We start from the raw sequence: 24,674 nt of genomic DNA, 5'->3' as shown, positions 1-24,674 counted from the left end.
CAAACAAGAGATGCAGCTTCAGCAAGCAGTGGCCACCAGGCCTTTAGTAAATATTGGTGACAAAATTTCAGTTCTATCATTGTCAGCAAAACTTAACTACAAAAGCTGGTAAAACGAGAAATATGTGTATTAACTAGTTCATGGGACAAATGAGAGTCACAAGGGAGTTATTTGGGACGTGCAGCGGCTTCCGACAAAAAAATTCATGTGAGGGCAGAGCTACAGAAATATTGTTAAGAACATGTCACGTTTTAAGACGTGCAATATACTAATGATTACATGCATGGGAAGTAAACTATTAAGGCATGAACAAGCATGGCACACAAAAGTTCAGATTGACAGAGGGAAATGCAATTACTGAGGGTGTAAAATGAACTGTTACTATCCTTGATGATTTTGCTTCTTAAAAGAAACCAAAAGATCTAAAGCAAGTATGTAAAAATAAAACCATTAAAATCGGGGGCAACTTCATAATGAAAAAAATAAAAAAGGGGGAAACACCTTCAGCCACTTACAGCCCAACTTATCCCATTTCCTAGTCTGTAGTTCTATGAATTCACTGGAAATTGTTAACATATATAAGTAGTTTGACACCATTTGCTGGGAACATTTCTACCATTTATTACCTTAGTGAAATGCTTAACAAATTTGTTACTCACATATGCATGCATATGTATATATGTATCTCAAGATACTTATCTCCCTGAAATTCCCATTCCATCTACCACTTACCTTACAAAGGACGTCATCCAGTTAAAAATTAAGATTCTTAGTAAGGCATTTCCTATTTCTTGGTAAGAAACTAGGGTTTTTTTAAACATAGTAAAAGAATTTCCTGGTTGATAAATTCCATGGGGTGTGGGAATGTCTAAAAATGCAACAGCATTTCTCACCTGGGAGATGAAAATTCACTTACTTGATAAATTAAGCATGATCATTAAACTTTTGAAAGAAAATCTAAACTTTATTTCAATTAAGTCCATAAAACTTGCTTGATGGCAAGACACAAAGGCATCTGAACATGTTGCAAAAAACTTTCCTTTGATTCTCAAATTTAAGTTGAATTTTTCTGGTAAAATATTTCTCTATTTTAAAGTACTTTACACTCACATATGTTTACGTACCTATTATACATTTAAATAATATATGTAGATGTATTTTATCTATATATTGTACATCCATACAACTTTGGATTAAAATAACAAAGAAAAAGCAAGTTTGCTTACCCTACCACACCCCCAAGGGGGAAAAAAAAAAAACTGTACTGAAACTGTTAATTTCTAACTTCTACTTCTTGAAACAAAGTACTAAAATAAGGAATTTATCACTCAGGAATGTAAAACAAATTTCAATTACTTGCAGTATCAACATTCTTCCAACTCTTGCCCTGTTAAAGCAGTATAAACCTATGTTTGAACCTGTGTAAAAATACTGTGTTTTATGTTGAAAATGATCTTATAATTTGAGGCAGAAAAAATAAACCTTAGGTGGGTATCAGCAAAGTGGTTTACAACCAAACCCCATAAACTTCTCAGAGTCCACATTTTCTCCAAATGTCTTTCCCAGTATTCTCAGATCCCTGATTTTACAAAATAGCTCTTACAATACACCCAAAGGTGACTCTTGCAATCCCTATGTTGTAGGATTTACATACTATTTTATCTGACTTTGGCATTTAACAGCCATCATAAAAGTTTCCCCGCTGCAGAGTCAAATCACTGGAGCTTTAAAAGATGACTATGCCAGGCCATTACCCCAGACCTTTTAAGTCAATATCCTTGGAGGGACTGCTCAAGCATCACTAACTTTAAGTTTGCCACGATAAGCAAAGCTGTTTGAGTATTTGAGTATCAGTGTTTAAAAAAAAAAAAAAATCAAGTTATCTTAAGTTACCTGCAACTGAGTTTTAAAATAAGTGTGGTAATAGGAGGATATGCATAACTAGAAAGGGAATTACATGGTTAATCATGCTTTACATTGAACAAATGCCGTAACTTCACAGTAAAAATGACTGTAAAAATAAAAGTATTTCACAGCCAATTTGTGCAGCAAAGTAAAATGATCCAGTGGGAAAAAATGGATATAAAGTTATGATTATGCTTAAGGAGCATTAATATTAAAGGGAAATAAAATGTTCATGGAAACTGGTGTTAGTGGATGGTAGGGCCTGGCCTTGTTTTTTTTTTTTTTTTTTTTTTAGTAATTTCTCAAATTCTCTAATATGCTTTATTTCTACAACCAGAAAAGTAGGAAAATAGAATTTCTTCAAGGACGGATGTTGCAATTTTATTAGCATCCCCACCCCCCCCTTAGACTGAGCATTACCAACTCTCCCAGAAGATGGCTTGGACTAACAGAGGTTCATCAAATGTGCCACTGCAATATCCAGCTATTCTCATTTCCTAATAAAAAAAGGACTGAATCTCTACATCACAAGCAAGACTACCTGCCATCACAATTCAAGTCCCAGTCAATGACTGGCTAATACTTGATAGAACATATAAAACCATCATCATCTGTTGAAATCAAATACCTTTGTCTTTGGGAAAGGAATATGACACTTCACCACATTTTTAAACATTTTATTTATTCACGCATAGTTTAATTTCCTTTGAAAGCTAGAAAATAAAGATCATTTATTTACCTTCTTATATCTTGTTTTTTCATATGGTAAACATGATCTTTCCCTAACTCTCTTAAAGTCAACTTTTTTTAAAATCTATGCACAAACCGAAAATCATTGATAGGAATGTGCAACACTCTAGGAAAACTATTACTTTAACGCTTTCAAAGGGGCAGAAGATCACAACTTGGGGATATACCCTTTGTTTTCTTTTTTCCCTTACTGATAAAACTTGTTTTCAAAGTGTATATTTTGAATGATTACAATCCAAAAGTAATTCCCATAGCATATCAATTTTAGGAGAACTCCTGAGCTGTAAGATACTTGAAAGAGAAATTAAATTATTACTTTTCTTTGACCAGAATTTTCTGACTTTGATAACAAATTTTTTCCAAGTGTCATTTTTTTTAAGATAACATACCACACTCAGAATACATTTCTTAAATTTGTTTGTGGTAAATACAAGAATGGGCAAAGTTAAGGTACATTAGAGTTATAGAGAGAATGAAGGAAGGTAGTGCATTTAGCGTCACATAATGAACTTAAGGCCTTAGTTACTTGATTGTGATTTCATATTAGCAACAATATTATTTCCCTCATGCTTACATACACAAGTAAGCAGGCAGACAAAGCAAAAATCTCTAAACATGTAAGGAATGACGACAAACAATTTAATCTATATATTATCAGTCAATTAATACAACTGGACTTTTAAAGTAACGGTTGGTAGTAAAATAATCTGATCACATTTTATACAGCAATTAAAAAGAATCAAGTCTCCTATACAATCAGAGCATCTCCTGATATGTAAACAGCTAAGAACCCCAGGTACACTTTATTTTGCAGATGTTACTCAGACTACAATCTATCTCAAAACCAACCACTGGAAAATGTATTTTGCAAAATACATTGCATTTCATGTTTATTACCCATGGTGGGAGGTAGGGGGGATTTCTACCCTAAATACCAAAACATAAGACTATTCAACAGTAGCCCCATAATACAATCTTATGATAAGAAATTTCACACTTATTAAATAGCATCTTATGTTCACTTGTCATGTCAAATCAAGACAATTTTTTCTACAAAGTTACCACTGAGCTAGAGTCAGGAGAGCAGATTTCTAGTTCCAGCTCTGCCTTTACCTACCTGTGAGATACAGGGAAAGTTCTCTTAACCCTCATAAAGGCCTCAGATTCTTCAATTATTTAAAAAGGGGGATGAACAAAATGAATTCCAAAGAGCATTCCCATAAAACGGGACTTTGCTAAATTTTTGAGAACTTAAATTTTAAAGGATAGCTATTAAATATCAAGCTTGATTCTTATCACCAATGTTGATTATACAGAGAGCTTTAAGCCAAGGAATCAGTGATTCTGAATTTATGAGACAAAAAATGCAAGACTTTTTTTTTTTGCATGCTTTTCCAGTTATCAGAAAAAAAAGGGGGTGGGGGTTACGAATGTAAAGCATACAACAGAAACATTACCTGCAGTAGCATGCTAGTAATGGATAGGTATTACTTGTGTTTTTTAGTGACTTTTGCACACAAGCAAGAGGTTTTATAAAAGATACCATGAAACACAACTGACATAATACATGTGATCTAACAAATTCAAAACATACTTGAAAAGGCAACAGAAATTTTTAGAATGTTTCATTTATAAAATGTATATGCAGACTTGGGCCTAATACTTCACTGCACCACATCCAGTCCCAAAGTCCAATTTCCCTTTTAGATATAAGTACATCTCTTATGAAACCAACACATATTCTCAGAAATTAAAATTTACTTGTAGTAGTAGATGGTACTCAGTAGAAAAACTAAATTGTCTCTGGTTTCAAAATTTTCTATGCTAGGACAAATGAAGAGAAGACATAAGACTAAGTGCAGAAAGTATCAGACCCTCTACTGCGTATTTATACTAAAAATGTGTTTCACCAAATTAACAGATTTGCAAAGAATAAAGTCATTTTTCAGAAAGAAAAATTCACAAGGCTTGCTCAGTGAATACCAAATTTCCAAATGGAAATTTACTTTGAGTCTTAAATTGAGCAGGAAGAATTAGTAGGCTGGTTAAAAACCACTTGACTAGAACTAAGGAGAATTAATCTTCCTTGAGAAGATAGAAAAAGAACCTGTTAAGAAGGGGGTAAATTAAACACAATAGCCACAAGGCATACACATTAAAGTGACTAATTACAGCATTTTTATTCTCATGGTATTTGCTCTTTTTTGATATTATCTTAACGTCAAAATGCTTATCATTTTCCAAAAGGGCAAAAGTAGCTTGAAATTTTACTAATTCCTTTCCTTAATAGATTGAGGACATTTAACTACAAATACTATTACTATCCAAAAGGGTTTCAATGTGGGTAAAATTACGCACTATAAATTCCAAATTACCATATAGTGGACTCCCTGGTATCCCCATCTAATGACACGACAGACACAAACAAGCTATCGAGCAAGATCTGTTAACAGTTTTATTTTTTTTTTTAATGTTAAATACCATGGGACAGGATTGTAAGGATGAAAAACTGAGTCAACAACTGCCTCACAAGGGGTAAGAAAAATTCTGCCATGATATTAGCAAAGGTAAAGGAGAAAATTTACACGGTAAGAGGCACCATTTCCCCACAGACTACCTCTTGGCATTTCCTGAATGAGTGGGATTAGCAATCTAAATAAATCATATTTCAAGAGGTAACAGCAACAGATAAAATTTAAAGGGATTATTAAAATAACATTTACAAGACTTAACAATTCTTGAACTCTTATTAAAACCACAAAGAAAGAACAATTCTTTATTTATGAATTTCATAAAGGACTGAATGTGCAACTGACATTTGCTATGATGATCTGGTAATATACAATTTGTCCAGTAGCCGAACAGTTTGTATGTGTTTTCTAACCGTAAGAGATCATTAAAGGCAAAGCCTATATGACGCTGTACACACACGCACAAAAAAATGGTCACGTGGGCCATCTACCAATGAAATGGTAGGTAAACAAATCTTTTCTGGTCAAGAGAAAGGAAAAAAAAGTAGTAGTAGGAGCACTCTGCATGCTTCACTCTACAAGATGAATTTCCCTAGAAAGAATCCAATGAAAATGGCTGCAATTACAACAAGAAGTGAAGGAAGAGGACTGGTGACATTATCTCTGAAGGAAGCAGTTGAGGTTGATCCAGGTTTATCCGAATGTGCTACCTTTCTGAGCCTTAAGCCTTCATCCTAGAAAAAAATATATGCACAGAAAGAGGTTTTAAAAAACAAATATGCACGTAAGAAGACTAATGAGCTAAAAATCTACAGACCAAAAGCAGATCATCTGTATATGGCTGGGTATAGGAACATGAATCAAGTATTAGCCAGCTTAAGAGAACCTTCTAGGGTGATGGAAACATTCTAAAACTGGATTCTAATGGTGGCTGCACAATCCTAAAAGTGGACTGAAAGTCATTAAACTGTACATTCATAATAGGTGTCTTTATGGAATGTAAATTATACCTCAATAATGTGGATTTTAAAAACTGGAGCTGAGAAATATATTCCTAAAAAAACTGAAAAGTCAGATATGGTTATATTTACACAAAAGGAAAAAATCCCACTAAAATCAATGCAATTAAGAGGTCTATGTATTCACTTATTTCCAAGTGGCCCACAGTAAAAGAATCAAACATGTAGTCTGACACTTGTAACAACCAGAGCACCCACACAGAAGAGGCATGGATGTAAGCATCTCACAGAAGAGACAGAACTTTACACAATTTGAGGAAGGCAGAAATTCAGGAAGAAATATGAATAACACAGTGTTATATTCACAGTAAAGCAGCAGAGCTGTATGTAAAGGGTGAGCATCAGCCCTGTACTGCAAATACACAAAGAATCCCATTTCTTCCAAAACTGATTACAACAGGATATATACAGTTGTATACTGCAACTTCCCATATCTGAAACTCTGCATTGGACTGAAAACAGAGGTCACTGCTCTGCACCCAAGTGACTTAGCTCTTCATCTTCCAGACACAAGTAGGCTGCTTCATTCTTACTGATAGGGTGTCACACAGCTAAGTTTCTGACAATCACAGATTTATGGAACAAGGTTTCTCAATAAATCATAGCAGGAGTTTAGAAAACCTAAATAAGAGACCAGGAAAAAGAATAACTATAATAAAGAAAAAATCAAAATCAACAAGCAACTATAAACTAGAGACACACTACCGGGGTGGGGGGAAGAGAAGGGATTAGAGTCAAAATAAGGGGGGTGCAATTGTATGGGGAATATAACCAAGATGAAAATGCATACACTGTGCAAAAATGATGTAAGAAATATATAAAAAATAAAAAATAAATAAATAAAAAAAAAGGCAGTAGTCACTCAAAGAAGTTATTCTAACGTTACCAGCTGCAGTAAGACCTTGGGAATAATGCTGAAACCCGTAAACTAGTCTTAATCTGTGTCCCATCATGCCAACAGCATGAATGGCAGCGTAGACTTTTACTTCCTCAGTGCAAGCTAATTTATATTTCCTCAAAATGATTCCTCTTGTGTGCATGTTTTATTTCTATTACCAGATTTTCTGTGATCATGCAGTAAAACCATTAAGCTAACCAGTTCTGTGTGGAGAAAGCAACATTTCTGAACGCCAACAACAATTTTTTAAAAATGCTCCTAGTGATTCTGATTCACTAGGTCTGGGGAGGCCCTGAAACGTGTATTTTTTAAAAGTTCACTGGGAGTCAGATGCACAGTCTGGATTAAGAATCACAGGACTAGAGGAATAAAATGGGGCAGTGTCAAAACAAGCTCGAGAAAATTAATCTGACAATTAATTATGACGGAACTTAAATATGAAATGCTAAAAGACCATAAACAAGTAAGTTGTTAGGGTTCCTGTTATGTTTCCCTCTTTTAAACAGCAGAATGTTTTTTTTAAAGACCATCTCCTGTGCCTCCCTGGTGGCGCAAGGGGTTAAGCGCAGCACTGTGAAACTACTAACAGCCTCTGCAGCTTGAGTTCAATCCTCAAGCAGGAACTACCCACATGGCGTAGCAGACCTCTCCTGTCTCGCCCACTGCTCCCCTCAGCAGTGTATTTCAGTCAGTCTGCCTGTTCCATTCCCCTCTCAGTCTCTGGTGAATCCTCTCACTGCCTATACCCCAGTTCTTGTATCATAAATAAATCTTTAAAATAAATAAATACATACCATCTCCTATAGGAAACCTGCCAATAAAGAGAGACAGGAATCAAGTCTCACCTCTCTCCCAACAATTCTATTTTCCAATCCTGCCCCACCTATGCCATTCCTAGCATTTCCACTTTCCTCCCTACCGAGAGACAGTGGATTTTTAAACAAATCCCCTGAGCATGCTATAGAGCACATCTTTCATCAAAGAACAGTAGGTTCTTCAGAACCTATGGAAGTCATTAATTAAAATTAATGAAGAATACCTCCTTTACAAAGCAACAGTGTGTGGATGTGTGAAATGGAGATATTCTCCCCACTATCTGGGTCAGGGTGGTGTTAGAGGGACACTCAAATATACTACAGAATATGAAGAGATATCCAGAAAAATTATTCCAACACAAATCAACTCAAGATATAGCACCTATGATTCCTATATATATTTAACAAAAGGAATAATCAAATGTAGATTAAGTCCCAATAGTTTATTTTCATTGATGTATTATCTACTTTGACACAAAAAGTTTCAAACAAAGCCTATAAAAGCAACTTAAAGGTATTCAGATCTTAAAATAAGTATTTACTTATCAACGACAAACAATTAATGACTCCACCCATAGTTACATTAGTCCTCATTCACCTCAGCCATCCAGTATGGAAATATGCATGTGGTATAAATGCAAAGATGAATGAACACAGTCCTTGCCTCCAAGGAACAAATACTCACTAAAGAGAGAAAGACCTCCAACAAACAGAAGCAGGAACGTACAAAAGGTACAATGGAAACACAAAGGAGATAACATACAAAAAAAGTTTTTTTCCTTCTGGGAGGGAAAGAGTACAAGGAAAAGAAAAGAACAGAGCACTGAGAAACAAATATAGGTGTATGTATGTGCTATGTAGAGAAGGACAGGATCTCAGGGCATTCCAGTCACAGGAAAGTACTTAAATTTTAAGCTAAAGCAAAGATGGGGTTCTGACAGAGAGACTTCTTTAGGATATACTCACCCAATCAGTGCTGTCCAACACAAGCATAATAAGCTTCAAATGTGAGCCACAAATTAATTTTATATTTTGCAATAAAGAACTGGTAAGATTAAGTTCAGTAACATATTTCAACTGATTCAACATAGCCAAAATAGTATTTTATACAGCTATATGAAAAATTATTACTTGTAGTGCCTAAATTTATTTTTTTCCAATATTTCTTATTTTATATATTTTTACATCATTTTTCATTTTTGCACAAAATTATTTTTATACTAAGTCTAAGAAACTGGCGTATATTTTATGCTCAGCAAATCTCAAACAAACCACATCCAAATATTCAACAGCCACATTAAGACTAGCAAACACCTATATGAGAGAGCACTGTTCAAGGCAGTTAACATGACTAGGGCATAGACTGTGAAGGCTGGTATGAACAAGAGAGGAAGCTAGAGTGCCGGAGGTTGGAGCACTGGGACACACCTAGAAAAGGAATTTGCAGGTAATATAAAAGTCCTAGGGAAATACTAAAAAGAGGCTGGGAGTGGAAAGCAAAGGCTAAGACATAATAAATTGGGGAAGAGAAAGAATTAACCAAGGGTAAATTTTACAAATGGTATGATGGCCTAACAATGTTCACATATTCTATGCCTTCATTTAAATCAGCTTATCAAACAACTTACTCTCAGGTGTCGATTTTCTTCTGATAGTTTCATCATTTCTCCCTGAAGTCTTTTACATTCCTCCATGAGTTTCCTTGTTTCAGTATCATTGAGTGAAACACTATGCGGTTTTGGCATGGGTCCATCTTGTTTAGATGCATTTAGTGGAACAGCTTTGCTAGGTTCCATGTCATTCTGTATTACAAAGATAATGAGAATTTAACTGACCCAATCTCCTTTACAGGTTTCAAACAAACTTTAAATTCCATGCCCTTCTTTTTCAAAAAGTTATCTAAATGAAAAGATTTGACAAATTTCCATTTCATTAATAAGGTTCATTTTCTTTTTAAATACAAATATTATGGTCACCTGTGAATAATTTTAGAAGGACTAAAATAAGTAAATGTCAGCAGTGAGTTAAGTTAAAGTAAGCACCCCACTTCCTCCGTATTCCCATAACCCTTTGCACTTACCTCTACCACAGAACTTATCATATATCGTAATAATCTTATCTTTAATGTATTATTGACATTTCAAAGGCTGGAAGAGCAAGAGTCATTTCTCAATTTACCCCTAACCCAGCACTTTGGCCAACCACAGTTATTCAATAAAAGTATGCTGAAAGACCGCTACCAACCAAACCCCAAATATAAAGGTCATTTTCAGTGCTCTGATTCTGCAATTCAAATAAGGTTCTGGGAGGTAGGGGGTGTTACTGGAATGAATCCAGTGCAATTATGTGACTGCTCAAGAAAAACTCTTAATGGAAAACTACTAGAAGGAAAAAAAATAACTGAAGGATATAAATATTAAAAGGGAGATAATCAACACAAATATACCACAACAAAGTAAGAGAGGGGAGTTAAATTCATGATATTAAACTCAAATATAAATGATTCCTTTCAATAATTAGTAACAATTTATAAGATTCAATATGAAATTACAGTGGTAGTTTTAATACTATGAACCCCCAAATCTGAATTCTTACCTATTTGAAACTTACACTTACCTATTTGAAAGTAGTGGCAAAATCATGAAGATAAATACCTAGGGCAGGGCCTAAGTATTCCAGAGCATGTGGTTCTAAAATGCCTCAATATCCTTCTCCCTAACATAATTTATATCACCACACACAACATAACAATCTGGTGAAACAAAGCTTTTTAATTAAAAATGTACATGCTAATAAATTTTACTTTTAGGTAAAGAAGATATAAACTGCCTTATTAAGTTTTAAACTTTTTAACAAAAACATTTTTCCAAAATCAACTTTATGGCATATCTCATTAGTCATTAGTAAGATGAGGATACACACTTACCGTACCATCCCAGTTCCCTAATACATATTAAGTATAAATAAACTGTTCAAGAGGAAAACCAATATTTCTTATGAAAGGGATGTGATTTGATTACTATGCCTAAATCAAGTAAAAATTGAATGTTATGATGTTATAATAGTGTTATAATGAAGTTATTATAATGTTAGAATGTAAAACACTACATATTTTTACTATATATAGTGTGCAGAAGCTGCACAGTTGTGAAGGATTAAAAAGCCTACTGCAACTTCCTTCTGAGTTTTTCTCTCGCTAGCACTCTCATTCTTTACCCTATGTCTTCTCTTGTCCTCATCAATCCCATCTCTGTTAATAAAAATCTATTTCAAATATATTTTGTTTTGTCAGTGTTCTTTCCGACTCTTTTCCTCAATAGTAACTGGAACTTATTTCAAAATAATTTTTCAAGCAGGTTCAAATTCCAAACTGTAACCAGTCCAAATTTTGAAAGTGAGGGTAGCATACTGCCTTCCTCTGTACAGACGAAGGCAATCGTCAACAATATGGCAATTGAGGAATCTTCAGGTTTTAGTTAAGGATTAGGAAAAGATTATCATACTCTTACTAGAAAATTAACCTAGAAATTAAGAGGTGATACCAACAAGATACCTGAAACCAACAAGTAAAAAAATTAAAATGAGAAATCACCCAACTCCTCACAATTGACTTTTTAAATAAATTCTTGAAATTCTAGAAAATGCAGAATAATGTCGAAAGGAAATAACCTTCCATTATCTCATCAACCCAACATAACCATTATATTGCCTTCCAACATTTCTTCACATACACATTTTATAAATTCAACATACATGGACCATTTTTATCTTTCTTTATTCATTTAAATGTACATTCTTTTGATTATTTTAAATGACACAATGTCATAAATTTTCTACACTGTGCCTTACCAAAATTAAACATTTCGTCTTATTAGACATTTGATGGGCAGCTAGCCACTTTGTGATTTTAAATAAAATGGCAGCAAATATTCTTATTTTTAAATATTTATATTTAAATATAATTAAATACTTCATTTTTAATTAAAATTTTTCTTAATGTTGCTATAAGGCTCTTATAACTAAAGAAAAAGTATCACAACCAATTTGTGGAACATAAAAACTAGAATGCAAATGAAATAGCCAAGTTGAAACATTTCAAAAATGAGCCAAATAAATCATGAATCAAGTTACATGGAAAACAGTTTATCACATAATATTCAGGCCTCCTACAAGCCTCCTCCTATATACACAGTAGTTGCAAAAAGAAATCTCATTTATAAGCATATATACCCTAATTCTGCTGGGGGTTAGAGGAGAGAAGGGGTAAAGAAGATGAGTCACTCTTGCAGTAACAATCTGAAAAGCCTAATGGAAAACATTAAGGCTGCTATAATTTTAAATGTATGATTCTGTTCAGGAGCTCCATCAGTGAGATTTGGTTCCAGAAAAATGGCGTGTTCCTTGAGAGTTGTTTCAGACTGGTCTAGAAAGAGAAGACTGGTTGTTCTGAGAACCAGGAAACAAGCAAACTGAGGGATTCAACATGCTGCAGCTCTTAGGAAACTGATGAATAGTAACATCATATTAACATACTTAACACTGCAACTTAGAATAAACTGAAAAGATCAAGGCCACACTATTAAGACAAAAAATACATATACTGTATCTTGTACGTTTCCACTATTTTGTGTTATTCAGCCTATGTGAAGTAATCCCTCCTTCAGTTGTAAGCTGATTTTACTTCTGTACTCCTTTTCAACAACCTTCAGAATTTCAATTCCAATATTTTAAAGTTATTCCCAGTGGCAGTAAATAGAAAAAGAGAGAGCTAGGAATTGGAAAAAAGGGGAAAGGTAAAAATTAAGGCAAAGTAGGTTTTTGCAATAAAGGACTTAAAGAAAACTAATGCATTCTTGTGACTACTCATTCTCATGAGTAGGGGATGTAAATGTTTATAAAGAGAGTCAAAAAGCTTAAGTCAATTACTATGGCATAAAGTGGTAAAAGGCATAATTAAAACCTTAACCTGGGAATTAAAAGATAGTGTCTGAATAACAAGGTTACAGAAGATTTGTTTTCATTAAACAACCAGTTTACTATATTTCTCTAGAATCATATTTCCCAGAATATAACTAAAATCACAAATTTTTAAAACTATTAGATATTTTTTAAAAAGATCAGATTACTTTTTAAGGCATAATTCTCTGCAAAGACAAATCTATATATAAGCAACCTGTTCAAACTGTAGGGTTCCTGAAGTTTCCAGTATGCAAGAAACAGTAAAGAGAATGTTCAGCATTATACTACCTAAAGGGCACCATTATCTACTGATGTGCTGAGTAAGTTTGTGTACATACATGTGTGCATGTGCATACATGTGCACACATACATACACACAAGCATATGAAAATATTAAGTTCAACTATGACCTATGATTTTAAGGACTTTGACCATAAATTCTGATACCCTGAGGCACGGAAATAACTACAATGACAGTTAAAGAGGGATTACCATTATTTGTACTTGATAAAAAATAAAATAGTATTAACATCTCTTTTTCCCAACCTAAACACAATTACTTGCCTGGAGAACAACTGTTTACCAGCTCCTACTTTTACTGGTATGTCTGCTAGTCTATTCAAATAAGCTTCTAAATATCTGTTTTTAGAGTATGCGCCCAAAATCGTAGTGACAAGAATTACATCAACTTTATAATAACGTTATTTGTAACACTCATTAAGTACTGAACTTTTTTGAAATAGAGAATTTTTGTCCATGATTTTTTAAGTGATTTGTAGTTCCACTCTAATTTTAAACAGTTGAAAATTTCAATTCTATCCACTTCATATAATGGTGGATGTTCACAGCACATGTTCACAGTACTACATATATACTAGGTTAACTATATTAATGTAACCAGTAACATTAGCAGACTCCTTTATCTCTTAGCTCCCTAAAACAAACCTTCTGCTTCTCCTGTTTGAACACACTGAGTCCCCTGGGCTCATTCTTCATATTATAACTGGCAGGTGTTGCAACTGTGTTGTTCATGCTGTTCAATGAAGTGAGAACCGGAACAATCCCTGGTGGAGTTATACCCTGAGATGGCATGGGAAACATATTCTCAGATTCACACCAAATTCTGATTTTTCCTGCATGGTACTGGGATTGACTAAAACAGAAATCACTGAACTCTAAAACATTCATATTCTATTCTATAAAAATGCATTATGCATAAGAAATACCAATAGGTAATAGCTATGTCAAAGCAAAAAGTACAACTTTCAGAACTATTTTTTCTATTATTTCCCAAATAAAGTTTGCTATAATAAACTTGTATTGCATTCACTCAATGTATTAAACCTTATTTATGTTAGCCTTGGTTTATCCTAAAACAAATAACTTCTAACCTTGGGGTTCTTGATTTGTGATTAAAACTTGTTAATATCTGAAAAATGAGTGCTTCATATTTTCCTAACTTTGATAACACTCAATCTCAACAATTAAAACAAATTTTTATCACCTTAAGATTAAAAAAAAGCAATGATTTTAAAACTCTTATCTCAACAACAGCCAACACACACACACACAAATACACACTCCCTCAAGACCAACAAACTTAAAAGCACATGTAACATTCTAACATATTATTTCCATAGTGTCTCTTCCTATCATCTCAAATATGCTTTAATACAGAAAAAAATATTACATAAAAAGATTGGAATAGACTCTTAACATTTACTGAGATCCAAATGATTATATGTGACTACAAAAACCCCACCTTAAAAACGCAGTTTTCCCAATCTGTTCTTTGTTTCAACATAAAATACGTATTTAATCAGAAATCATCTCTATAGGTAAGACCTCTGAAATTTCCTATTCTCGGCAGCCCTTTAGTCTTCATTAAGATAAATCAGTACGCTTTCCCAGACAATGTCATCAACAGATGTTAAATGAAGACATAAACAAAATGTAATATATATAAGGAAATTTGGAAAATGTCAAGCAGAGTTGAAGGCTTCAAAATAAACAAAAATAAATTACTAAACACAAAGAACTGAATAGGTGATAAAACATCACAATTAGTAAAATTGTATTGAATCCTAAAAAAAAACAATGCCACTAAGGATGTTAGATTTCATAATACAGAGTGGACTGTGTACAATGAATAAAGCTAACTACAGAGTAAATGTAATTCTGAGAGGGCTGTATATTGAATGGGAAGTTGTCACCAACAACTTACTAAAATAACTGAACATTGCTTGAATTAACATGGTTTTTACAACATAATAAGCCAAAAAAAAAAAAAGGATCAAAATATCAAGGATTCACTATACAGCCAACATTACTAAAAACTAAACTAACTGAACAGTACACTTTGTACCCTGGTGCTTTTTAAAATATACATTACGAACATAGTTTTCATAACATTTTTGTTTATCTTTCCATTTAGAAATACAATCCTTGAACAAAAGATTGCCATTTTTTAATCAGTTTTTATTTTACTTGAATAAGGGGTTATCATTTTTAATCAGTTTGTCAAAATCAAGAAGGATTCTAGCTTCATATTGCAGTTTATCAATATAGCTGAGGTACTAGAAAACTTTACCTAGAAGTAACAGATTCAATAATGCTCTAATTATTGAACAGACAAGTCTCATGCTAAACTGTAGATAAACAAAAAGAGAATGTTAAGTGATTTTGTAGGTTTATGTATAAATACTGTCAAAGATACTATTGGTTAAGCAGTTTTGGCAACTATTTTATAGACAATATGAAATAAAAATGGCATAATACAATTATCAGTAGGGCCTTATAATCACATGAATGAAGTATTATATTTTCTATCATTCAGTTACTGAAATTTCACATTTTCTATAAGGATGACATATAACATTAAATCGATAATGTATCAGAAAAATCAACTCAAAAAGAACCAGGTTTGTGCCAAGATGCACTGAATTTAAATACATTTCTTAAAAATGCAGATTTCTTAATTTGGAGAATTAAGCATTTGGAGACACCACAAGAATGAGTTTAAAGTGGTACTATCAGTAATTCAAAAGTGTATTTTACAGAATACCAGCTATTCTATAAGGAATTAATTAAAGAGCTGCTGGGTTAAACATTCTCTTTATACATAACCTTTAATATGCAAATACGCAGCATGCTTATTTATTGGGAGACAACAATATTTGTAGTATTTTTCCAAACCCACTTGATCATAGGACCTTTTCAATTCGTTACACTTTGGGAAACAGTACCTTACAGAAACAAGTGTATTTCAGCTCTTCTTTTTGAATGTACATTAATCAAGGCAACCTCTATCTAGATTGTATATAAGATACAATTTTAATTTTTGGCACATTTTATTTATATAAATATCAATAGAAATATATACTGAAATATTAAGTCTCGCTGTATGTCTAAAACTTGAAATGTCAATTCCAAACAATTAAAAATATGGACAAGAATCATAATGGCTAACCTAGCAAGACATACAAGTTGATATATGGAACAGTACTTCACCTGGCTCAGAGTAACTGAACCAGGGTCAACATGAGATTTTTACATGTTTTGAGTCATCCAAATTTTTCAAGAACAAATTCCAACCATAAAATGCAATCACCACCACAAGAAATAGGTTAGCCATCATCTTATGTGTTCCTGACATGTTATTATTAAAATTTTACCATGAAAAACAAGTCTCCATTCTAATCTCGAGGATGGTTTGACAGAAATTCTGACAAAATTAAACATCGCTGTCTTTTCCCAGTGCCCAGATTGTGGTCTGAAAAATACAATCTCCCAATGAAAGAACCCAGGGCCTCTTAAAGAAATGGCTGATTTCAGGTCTGGGCCTAGAAAAATCTCACTATATTAGTCATCAAGAAAATTAAGGTAAAAAGATTCAGGAACCAACATGAAGAGGATCTTACCAGTCAATTTGGGCACCAATAAAGATTTTTTTTTTTTTATAGAGGCATGTTTTATTTATTTGTTTGTTTGTTTGTTTTGTTTATACATGCACTGGGTACAGTCAGAAGCGCGGGAGAGTGAGAGAATTCACCAGAGCCAGAGCGGGGAGCAGAGCAAGCAGAAGGACCGAAGTACACTGCTGAGGGGAGCAGCGGGCGGCAGGAGAGTCTGCGCGCCATGTGGGACCCTCCTCCGGTGGCCGGGGAGCAGCCGGGGATCGAACCGGCGCCGCTGAGGCCGCGGGCAGCTTCGCAACCCAGCGCTCAACCGCTGCGCCACCGGGGAGGCCCACCAATAAAGATTCTAACTACAAGGAGATAAAATATAAAAATGTCTAAATCTATAAATTTATAACAATGCAGAGAATAGGGAAGAGGAAAGGGAGGTTTGTGACCAATTCTTTTTTTGAAAGTCTTATATATAACTTAAAAAAGAAAGATGTGTGCATTAATCATGGCTTTATCAACTTTACCACTTAATGAATAACCAAGTATTAGATGAGCATCAGATTCTCTCTACACATGCATTCTAACAAATATAATGAAGAAGGAATAACAGAACATCACCATTATGCAATTTTACTGACATTTTGGATTAGATAATTCTTTGTTGTAAGGACTGTCTTACGTATTGTAGGAAGCTGAACAACATCCCTAACCTCTACGTATCACCTCTCCCCGCTAACTGTGACACCCTTTAAAAATGGCTCCACACTGACAAACGTCCTCTGGTAGAGAATCACTCATCTAGATTCTGTACAATAATAGCCGCCAACATCACTAAAATAAAAAGCCCCAACCAGGCGGTATATATCTCCTTGAGAGATATCACCTACAAAGCAGTTCTACCTCTCCCTCATGAGCAAAAATAAATGTAAATTTAATCAAGCCTCTAGATTCAATTACAGGAATAGCAAAGACAGTGAAAAGTAAAATGACACCACAGGGGCAATCAGCAAAATCCATTCTGTGGTGAAAAGGCTATATAGGACAAACCCAATTTCCTTAATAAATGATTTGTAAAGACAAAAACAGAGAGTGACTAAGATTAAGAGATTTAAGAAAGAGCTCATCTAATTAGTAGTTTATTGGGGCCTTATTTTGATCTCTATCCCAAACTGTTTAAAAAAAAAGAGGGGGGGGGAATTGTTGCTAATGGCATTTGTGAAATAAATAAATCTTTAACAAAAAATAAAGAAACTGAATGCTAGAAACTTGGGTTACTAATAATACCAAATTGATAGTATTAATGATACATATACTATGCATTTAAAGGCTTAATTGTAGCATTGATATTAAACTCCCCCCCCTTTTAAAATCTTTATATCTTTGAACCACGTTTTATACTAAAATAATTATAAAAACATTATGTCTAAAATTTGCCTGAAAACAGTCTGTGAGATAGGAAGTGGTGGGGTTTAGATGAAATAAGATTAACTATAAAGTAGTAATTGTTTTTAATATTTTATTTTATACAATTCTTACATCATTTTTCATTTTTGTACAATGTATGTATTTTCATTTTGGTTATACTCCCCATTCAATTGCACCCCCCCCTTATTTTGACCCTATCCTTCCTCTGCCCGCCCCACCCCCCGCCCCGTGTCCATAGTGTGTCTCTGGTTTATAGTTACTTGTTGATTTTTATTTTTACTTTGTTAAAGCTTATCCTGGGTTCACTTCACTGTCTACTTTTCTCTAAGCATTTGAAGGTTTTCAAAATAAAATGTTTTAAAATGATCATTATCTTTAGCAAATATCCCCTATAATTTAATTGTAATTACACCACAAGTCCAAGTAGTTTAATTAGTGGACATACATTCTGCAGCTAGTTGACCCAGGCTCAGATTCAGATATTCTCTAGAGTACTTGGAAAAAATTAAACAGACTTGTGTTACTAATAATATCCGCTCTGAAAGGGTTCCAGGGTCAGACTACTTCTGCGTGGTGAAGGACTCTGGGAACTCCATTCTGCACCTGTTCAAGCACTAACAGATCCAAAACTACTTCTTGGGTTACTACTGGCTATACCTATATGTGGACATGCCTGCTACTCTCCTCTATGAGGTGGTAAAATGACTAGGCTCAACTGTCATAGCCATATCATTTCCATCAATTACTGTTTCCAAAGCAGAGAGCTATTCTTAATCAGCAATATCAAATAATGTGTTCCAGCCCTTTTCAGATGTAATCTCATATTGCCTACCATTCAGAGCCTATCAGAAGTCCAGAGGAAAATCAGTTCTGTGTCTATTAAATAACTATAAAAATGACCAAAAAACTCTTAAATGAGGAAATATCCCAATGTGGTCTTTAAAATAAGTCTACCCGGGCCTCCCCGGTGGCACAGCAGTTGAGCGCTGGGTTGCGAAGCTGCCCGCGGCCTCTGCAGTGCCGGTTCGATCCCCGGCTGCTCCCCGGCCACCGGAGGAGGGTCCCACATGGCGCGCAGACCTCTCCTGCCGCCCGCTGCTCCCCTCAGCAGTGTACTTCGGTCCTTCTGCCTGCTCTGCTCCCCGCTCTGGCTCTGGTGAATTCTCTCACCCTCCCACGCTTCTGACTGTACCCAGTGCATGTATAAAAAACAAACAAATAAATAAATAAATAAAAACATGCCTCTATTAAAAAAAAAAAAATTAAAAAAAAAATAAAATAAGTCTACCCTATTCCACTAAATTCCATTTCTGGGAAACTATCCAAAGGAAATGAAAAATATTATCCATGTTGTCACAAACGGTAGGAGTTCCTTTTTTATGGATAATGTTCACAGCACCATTATCTGCAATAGCCAACACATGAAAACAATCTAAATATCTACAGACAGATAATGGATAAAGAAATCAGTATATATACACAATGGAATCATAAAAAAAAAAGAAAATCCCACCATTTGTAACAATATGGGGACCTTGGGATATTACGGCAGGTGAAATAGGTCAGAGAAGAGACAAAAACTATACTATCTTACTTATAAGCAGAACTTAAGGGGGGGGAACAATTTTACAGAAGAAAAAGATCAGATTTATGATTGGGAGAGGCAGGGGGTGGGAGCTAAAGATGGTCAAAAGGCACAAACTTCCAGTTATAAAATAAATAAATACTGCGGATACAGCGTAAAAACTGCTGTATGGTACATCTGAAAGTTGTTAAGAGCATAGGTACTATGACTTCTCATTACAAGAGGAAAAATTGTTTTTCTTTTTTGTTATCTACATGAGATAATGGGTGTTAAACTTATTGTTGGTAATCATTTCACATGTATGTAAGTAGTCAAATCAGTATGTGTATACCTTAAACTTACACAGTGCCAAACCTCAATTATATCTTAATAAAACTGAAAATAAGTCAACCTAGACAATGTGCTGTAATGTTTTCTTCATTTCAATAGTAAGAGCTATGCAAGTTATTAGCTTCGTAGCAATCAAGGAAAGAGACTCCAAATGGGAAACATAAATATACCATGGAACCTTCACTATCCAGTAATAATATACGCATTCACATTTTTTGTTTTAGGCAAATATTTCAAAATTCACTTAAAATGGCATTAAAAATACAATAAATTATTTGGTTAACACCTAATTACCATTTAGAAAATTTTTTATCAGCTTATCCTTAAAGAATAATACAATAATACAATTCAGCATGCACTGAATCTGCAGGTTTACTTTTACAACAGAGGAAATAGCCTTTAGATCAAGGTAACAATCACATCAAATTGTACCAAATAATTTTAATTATCCGTATTATTTTACACATTAAAATAACCCCCCCCCAAAAAAAACCCTACTTACAATCCATAAAAGAAGATTCAAATTTTCATTTCAGAAGGGAAGAGGGAAAGTAACCAAACCTATTCTATACATTCATGTACACTACTTCTTACACTATACACATATATTCCTCGGTCTCCCAAATTGTATTTGACTTACACTAATCAAAAACCAACATAAAAATTACTAAGGAATAGGGCCTCCCTGGTGGCGCAGCGGTTGAGCGCTGGGTTGCGAGGCTGCCCGCAGCCTCTGCAGCACCAGTTCGATCCCCGGCCACCGGTGAGGGTCCCACAAAAAAAAAAAAAAAAAAAATTACTAAGGAATAAACTCAGATGGATTTTAACCAAAATCAATATTGAGTACAACACCTGGGAACAGATAAATCTGAAATAAACTGCTTGTACATGTAAATTCAATCTTGTATCTTCAGACCACTAATATGTAATTACTGAAAAGCAGTTTGTCTGCTGTTTGACCATATTTATATATACACCTCATTCTTTAAAAAAGAGCTTGAATTGGGTTTAGATGACAAAAAAATTGGTAAATTAAATGATTCTTCTCCATGCTGCTTGTAGCTATAATTATTTTTATTCTTCAACCAACAAATATTATAAAATGAAAAGAGCATACATATGAAATTTTTTTAAAACTTAAATGAGCACAGAATCTTATAAAGAAGAATAGTGTATCACACACCCACAAAGGACAAAAACAGAAGCAAAATGAACCTCAAAGAATCTGAGAACTTAACGGCTTCCAAGTTTTTTACATTTTCTACTTACCAATTTATCATTTTCATTAGGCATTTCAAACACACATCTCAATTAGAATCCATTAATTCATCAGGTTTTGCCTCTTTCCACTGCAAGCAAACAAAACCAAACATGAGACAAAGGAGGGATGATCATGACCAAAATAAGGGACAACCTAAAAGGCTAGCAAAATTACTTAGAGTAGTGTTGAAAGCTATGGCTCAGCACAGGCACATTGCTGCACTCACTCTTCAGTATGCAAGGATTATATGGAAAAGTCAGAGAATTTTTTATAAAATCCTAAGAGATACTATCACTATCCACTAACATGTCTGAAGATTACAGGACTTTCTTTTAGGTAGAAGCATTTCTACATTATTTCTAAGAAAAGTCAAAATTATCTGTAATGAATTTATTTTTATTTTAAAAATTAGATTCCTCAATTAAGAACTAAACAAAAACACAGTTTAAACAACATTTCCAAAAATAAATACTATTCAACTTCTATACTTACCACAGCTTCCATATCGGAAGTGTTTGGTGGAGCAAAAATTGTCTGTACCATAAACTTGTGTTTACTCTTTTCATTGGGATCATAGTCAAAGGCTGTAGCATTACTAAATAAGAAGAAAGGACAACAGGTTACACTGTCTTCTTTTTGTTGCTTATTATTTCTATTATTCATTCACTATTATGCAAAATTAAAGAAAATCACAAAAGGTTTAAGAAATCATACCATGGATTATATTAAGGACCTACAATAAACTTTATGGTTTCCAATACTTTTTTAAGTTGTCTGCCTTTCTGATTGCTAAGAAAGTAAACAAATGGCTATCAAAAAGTAAATTTAACTTCATGATTGTCTCTAAATTCAAGGAAATTTTCAAAACATTGTTAAGATTAATTATTAGTAATACCTGTAAGTTTGATTTTAAATCTACCAAACTGTCTATTAAAACTAGTTATAAGTTTAAGCTTTAATATTTAGTTATACCTTAAATTAGACAACTGGAGTATTTAAAGGAAAAATCCTAAGTGACTTAAAAATTCAACACCCATATATACTGTTCTAATACAACTAATTTTTCCAAGATTGTAAATAAGCACCCCAGTCAAGAAGAGTTTTTTTATCAATTTATTTAAAATCTGATTCTCATATGCTATAAAGAAATAGCCTCAAGATTTCTCTAATTTTTCTCACATTCTAATAGTTATCTTCAATTTTTTTCCTAGGCATTTATGATTTTTAGTTGTCTGTAAGAGGTTAACAGAGGTTAATGTGATTGTAAGTCATGCTAAATTATATAAAACTAACAAGACTGAATAAAGAATGAATCAGCAATTAATTATACAAAGTGTGTATATATTGCAGAAATTATTCCCCTACTATTTAGATTTCTAAGGTTTACATAGATAAATACATATGTGCATCAAAAAGACAAATGCAATTAAGCAAACATGAGAAATATAAGAAAATCTTATTTCTAAGTTATGTCTGAGAAATCCCTCAGCTCCCATGATGTTAAAAAAAAAATTTCAAGGAGCAAATACACAACAAAAGAAAATACAAAAGCTAAATGTCTCAGAATCCAGATAAAGCACAATAAATTTCCAGGTACTCTGTTCACAGAGCAATCATGGTAGGCTAATCACTAGGAACTATATAAAAATAAATTTTGAAAATCACGATTTTCTGACAGTTATATGATCATATAACAAGAGGAAGATAATCTTAACATATATATAAGCATAAATTTAAAGATCAAATCCACAAAAGTAAGTACCATAAGGGGAAAAAAAATGAGCATCAGTAAAGATAGTCAATCAAGGAAAGTTGCTAAAAAGTGCAATTTGAGTGGCTTTTTAATATGGAAAGGTGCCATACTAACAGTAGAAGAGCTTAAGTTTTAACTGGAGGAAAGGAATCTGAAAGCATGCTGTGAAAAAGGTAACCACTGTCTGGAGTTTTTAATAAGTACTCAATACAAGGGATTATATGGGAGAAATGCTTTGAAAAGTATAATTTTCTTGAGAAACATTAATGCAACCTAGAAACCTCAAAATAAGTCATTCTGAATCCAGTCATTCTGAATGGATTCCTATGGCTATAACTGTACCAAAAACATTTTAACTATGTAGATAGAAACAATTCTATCTTCTTCCAATCTAAAGGCTTAACGTTCTAGACAGCAACTTACAGAATACATGTACTACTCATTGCTTAATCTTACTTCAATATTCAGAATGCATGGATACACTGCTTTTATCTTCTTATTTCCCATTCATCTTTCCCATGAACTGAAAACTTGGACACAAGAGAAAGCATTCCTCTCAGACCACTATGCCATTAAGATTTACTAAAAACATCTTGTATGGGGTTTCCTAGCTCTGAGTTTTGGGCTATGCCCACTAAGGAAAAATTTAGTGTTACCAAGAACTCTGACTATGGCTGTCCTTTACTGTCAGGTTCTATAACTCTAAATATTCCCCTCCCTATGGACCTGCTCTAGACTCTCACTCATTGTATAATTTGCTATTTTTAATCTGCTGCAAGCTTTAAACCAGAAACATGATACAGAATTACTATAATATCTTAGGAATACTTATTAGGATCACCCAGGCATGTCTTGATTTTTTTAATTGTACACATGTCTACGTGACAGACCCTGACATTCTGATCTGGGAGGCCATGTGTGCTCCTGCTCCCCATTTTAGTGCCACATACAAGAGGTGAGAATTACTTCTATAAAGAGGAAATGGTCTCCATGTGAGACTTAAGAGATTACCATAACTAAAATGTTTTCATGAATGTTTCTTATTTCTCAGCTATGTTGGATAGCATCATTAGAAGAATATTAACTTGGAGAATCTGAAGAAAGAAAGGAACCATTTACAAAGAGTGTTAATTATGGCACCAACACAGACTACATACAGGAGTGAACAATCCATCTGTGGAAGACACCAAGATACCCCTTGAACAACAAGGTGAAAAAAAAAAAGGAATAATAATAATTAAGTCATCAAATATAGGACACTGTTGGTATTTACAGTGAAAGGCAGAAAGACATCAAAAAAGGGAGGACCTGAACATTTTAAGCAAAAGATATAGAATTCCATAACTAAGCAATATGTAGTAACAGATCTCAATGAGAATGATCAAAAAATGATGTAGTATTCCAAAGATTAAAAAAATATGGGCCATGAATGAATGTATCAGGGAATCGTAGAAATGAAGGTCACGAAATTTTTAATTGACAAATGCTTATGAATTGACCACATACACTCCATCACAGGGGTGAGAAATTCTCTGCAAGAATCTGCATATAGTAAGATATCAGAAGGATACCATTAAAGGTAAAGCCAGAGTAAT

General features: G+C 33.8%; 1 protein-coding gene across 1 annotated transcript in view; it reads right to left on the bottom strand.

Moving 5' to 3' along the window:
• Nucleotides 1–2,204: 2,204 nt before the first annotated feature.
• The window catches only part of VAPA (VAMP associated protein A), a 56,408-nt gene continuing 33,938 nt past the window's right edge, over nucleotides 2,205–24,674 (bottom strand). Inside the window, exons 6-7 of the mRNA XM_037508846.2 lie at nucleotides 9,487–9,660; nucleotides 2,205–5,860 (exon numbers count right to left, since the gene is read on the bottom strand). Coding sequence (XP_037364743.1) covers nucleotides 5,702–5,860; nucleotides 9,487–9,660 — 333 coding nt within the window. The 3' untranslated portion in view covers nucleotides 2,205–5,701. The remainder of the gene's footprint in view (nucleotides 5,861–9,486; nucleotides 9,661–24,674) is intronic.

This window comes from Talpa occidentalis, unplaced genomic scaffold (genome assembly GCF_014898055.3).
Source record: "Talpa occidentalis isolate TD23 unplaced genomic scaffold, MPIMG_talOcc4v2.1 talOcc4.13, whole genome shotgun sequence".
In the NCBI taxonomy this organism is placed as follows: domain Eukaryota; kingdom Metazoa; phylum Chordata; class Mammalia; order Eulipotyphla; family Talpidae; genus Talpa; species Talpa occidentalis.
Note: the sequence above shows the minus strand (reverse complement) of the source record. Positions and strands in the feature narration are given on the sequence as shown.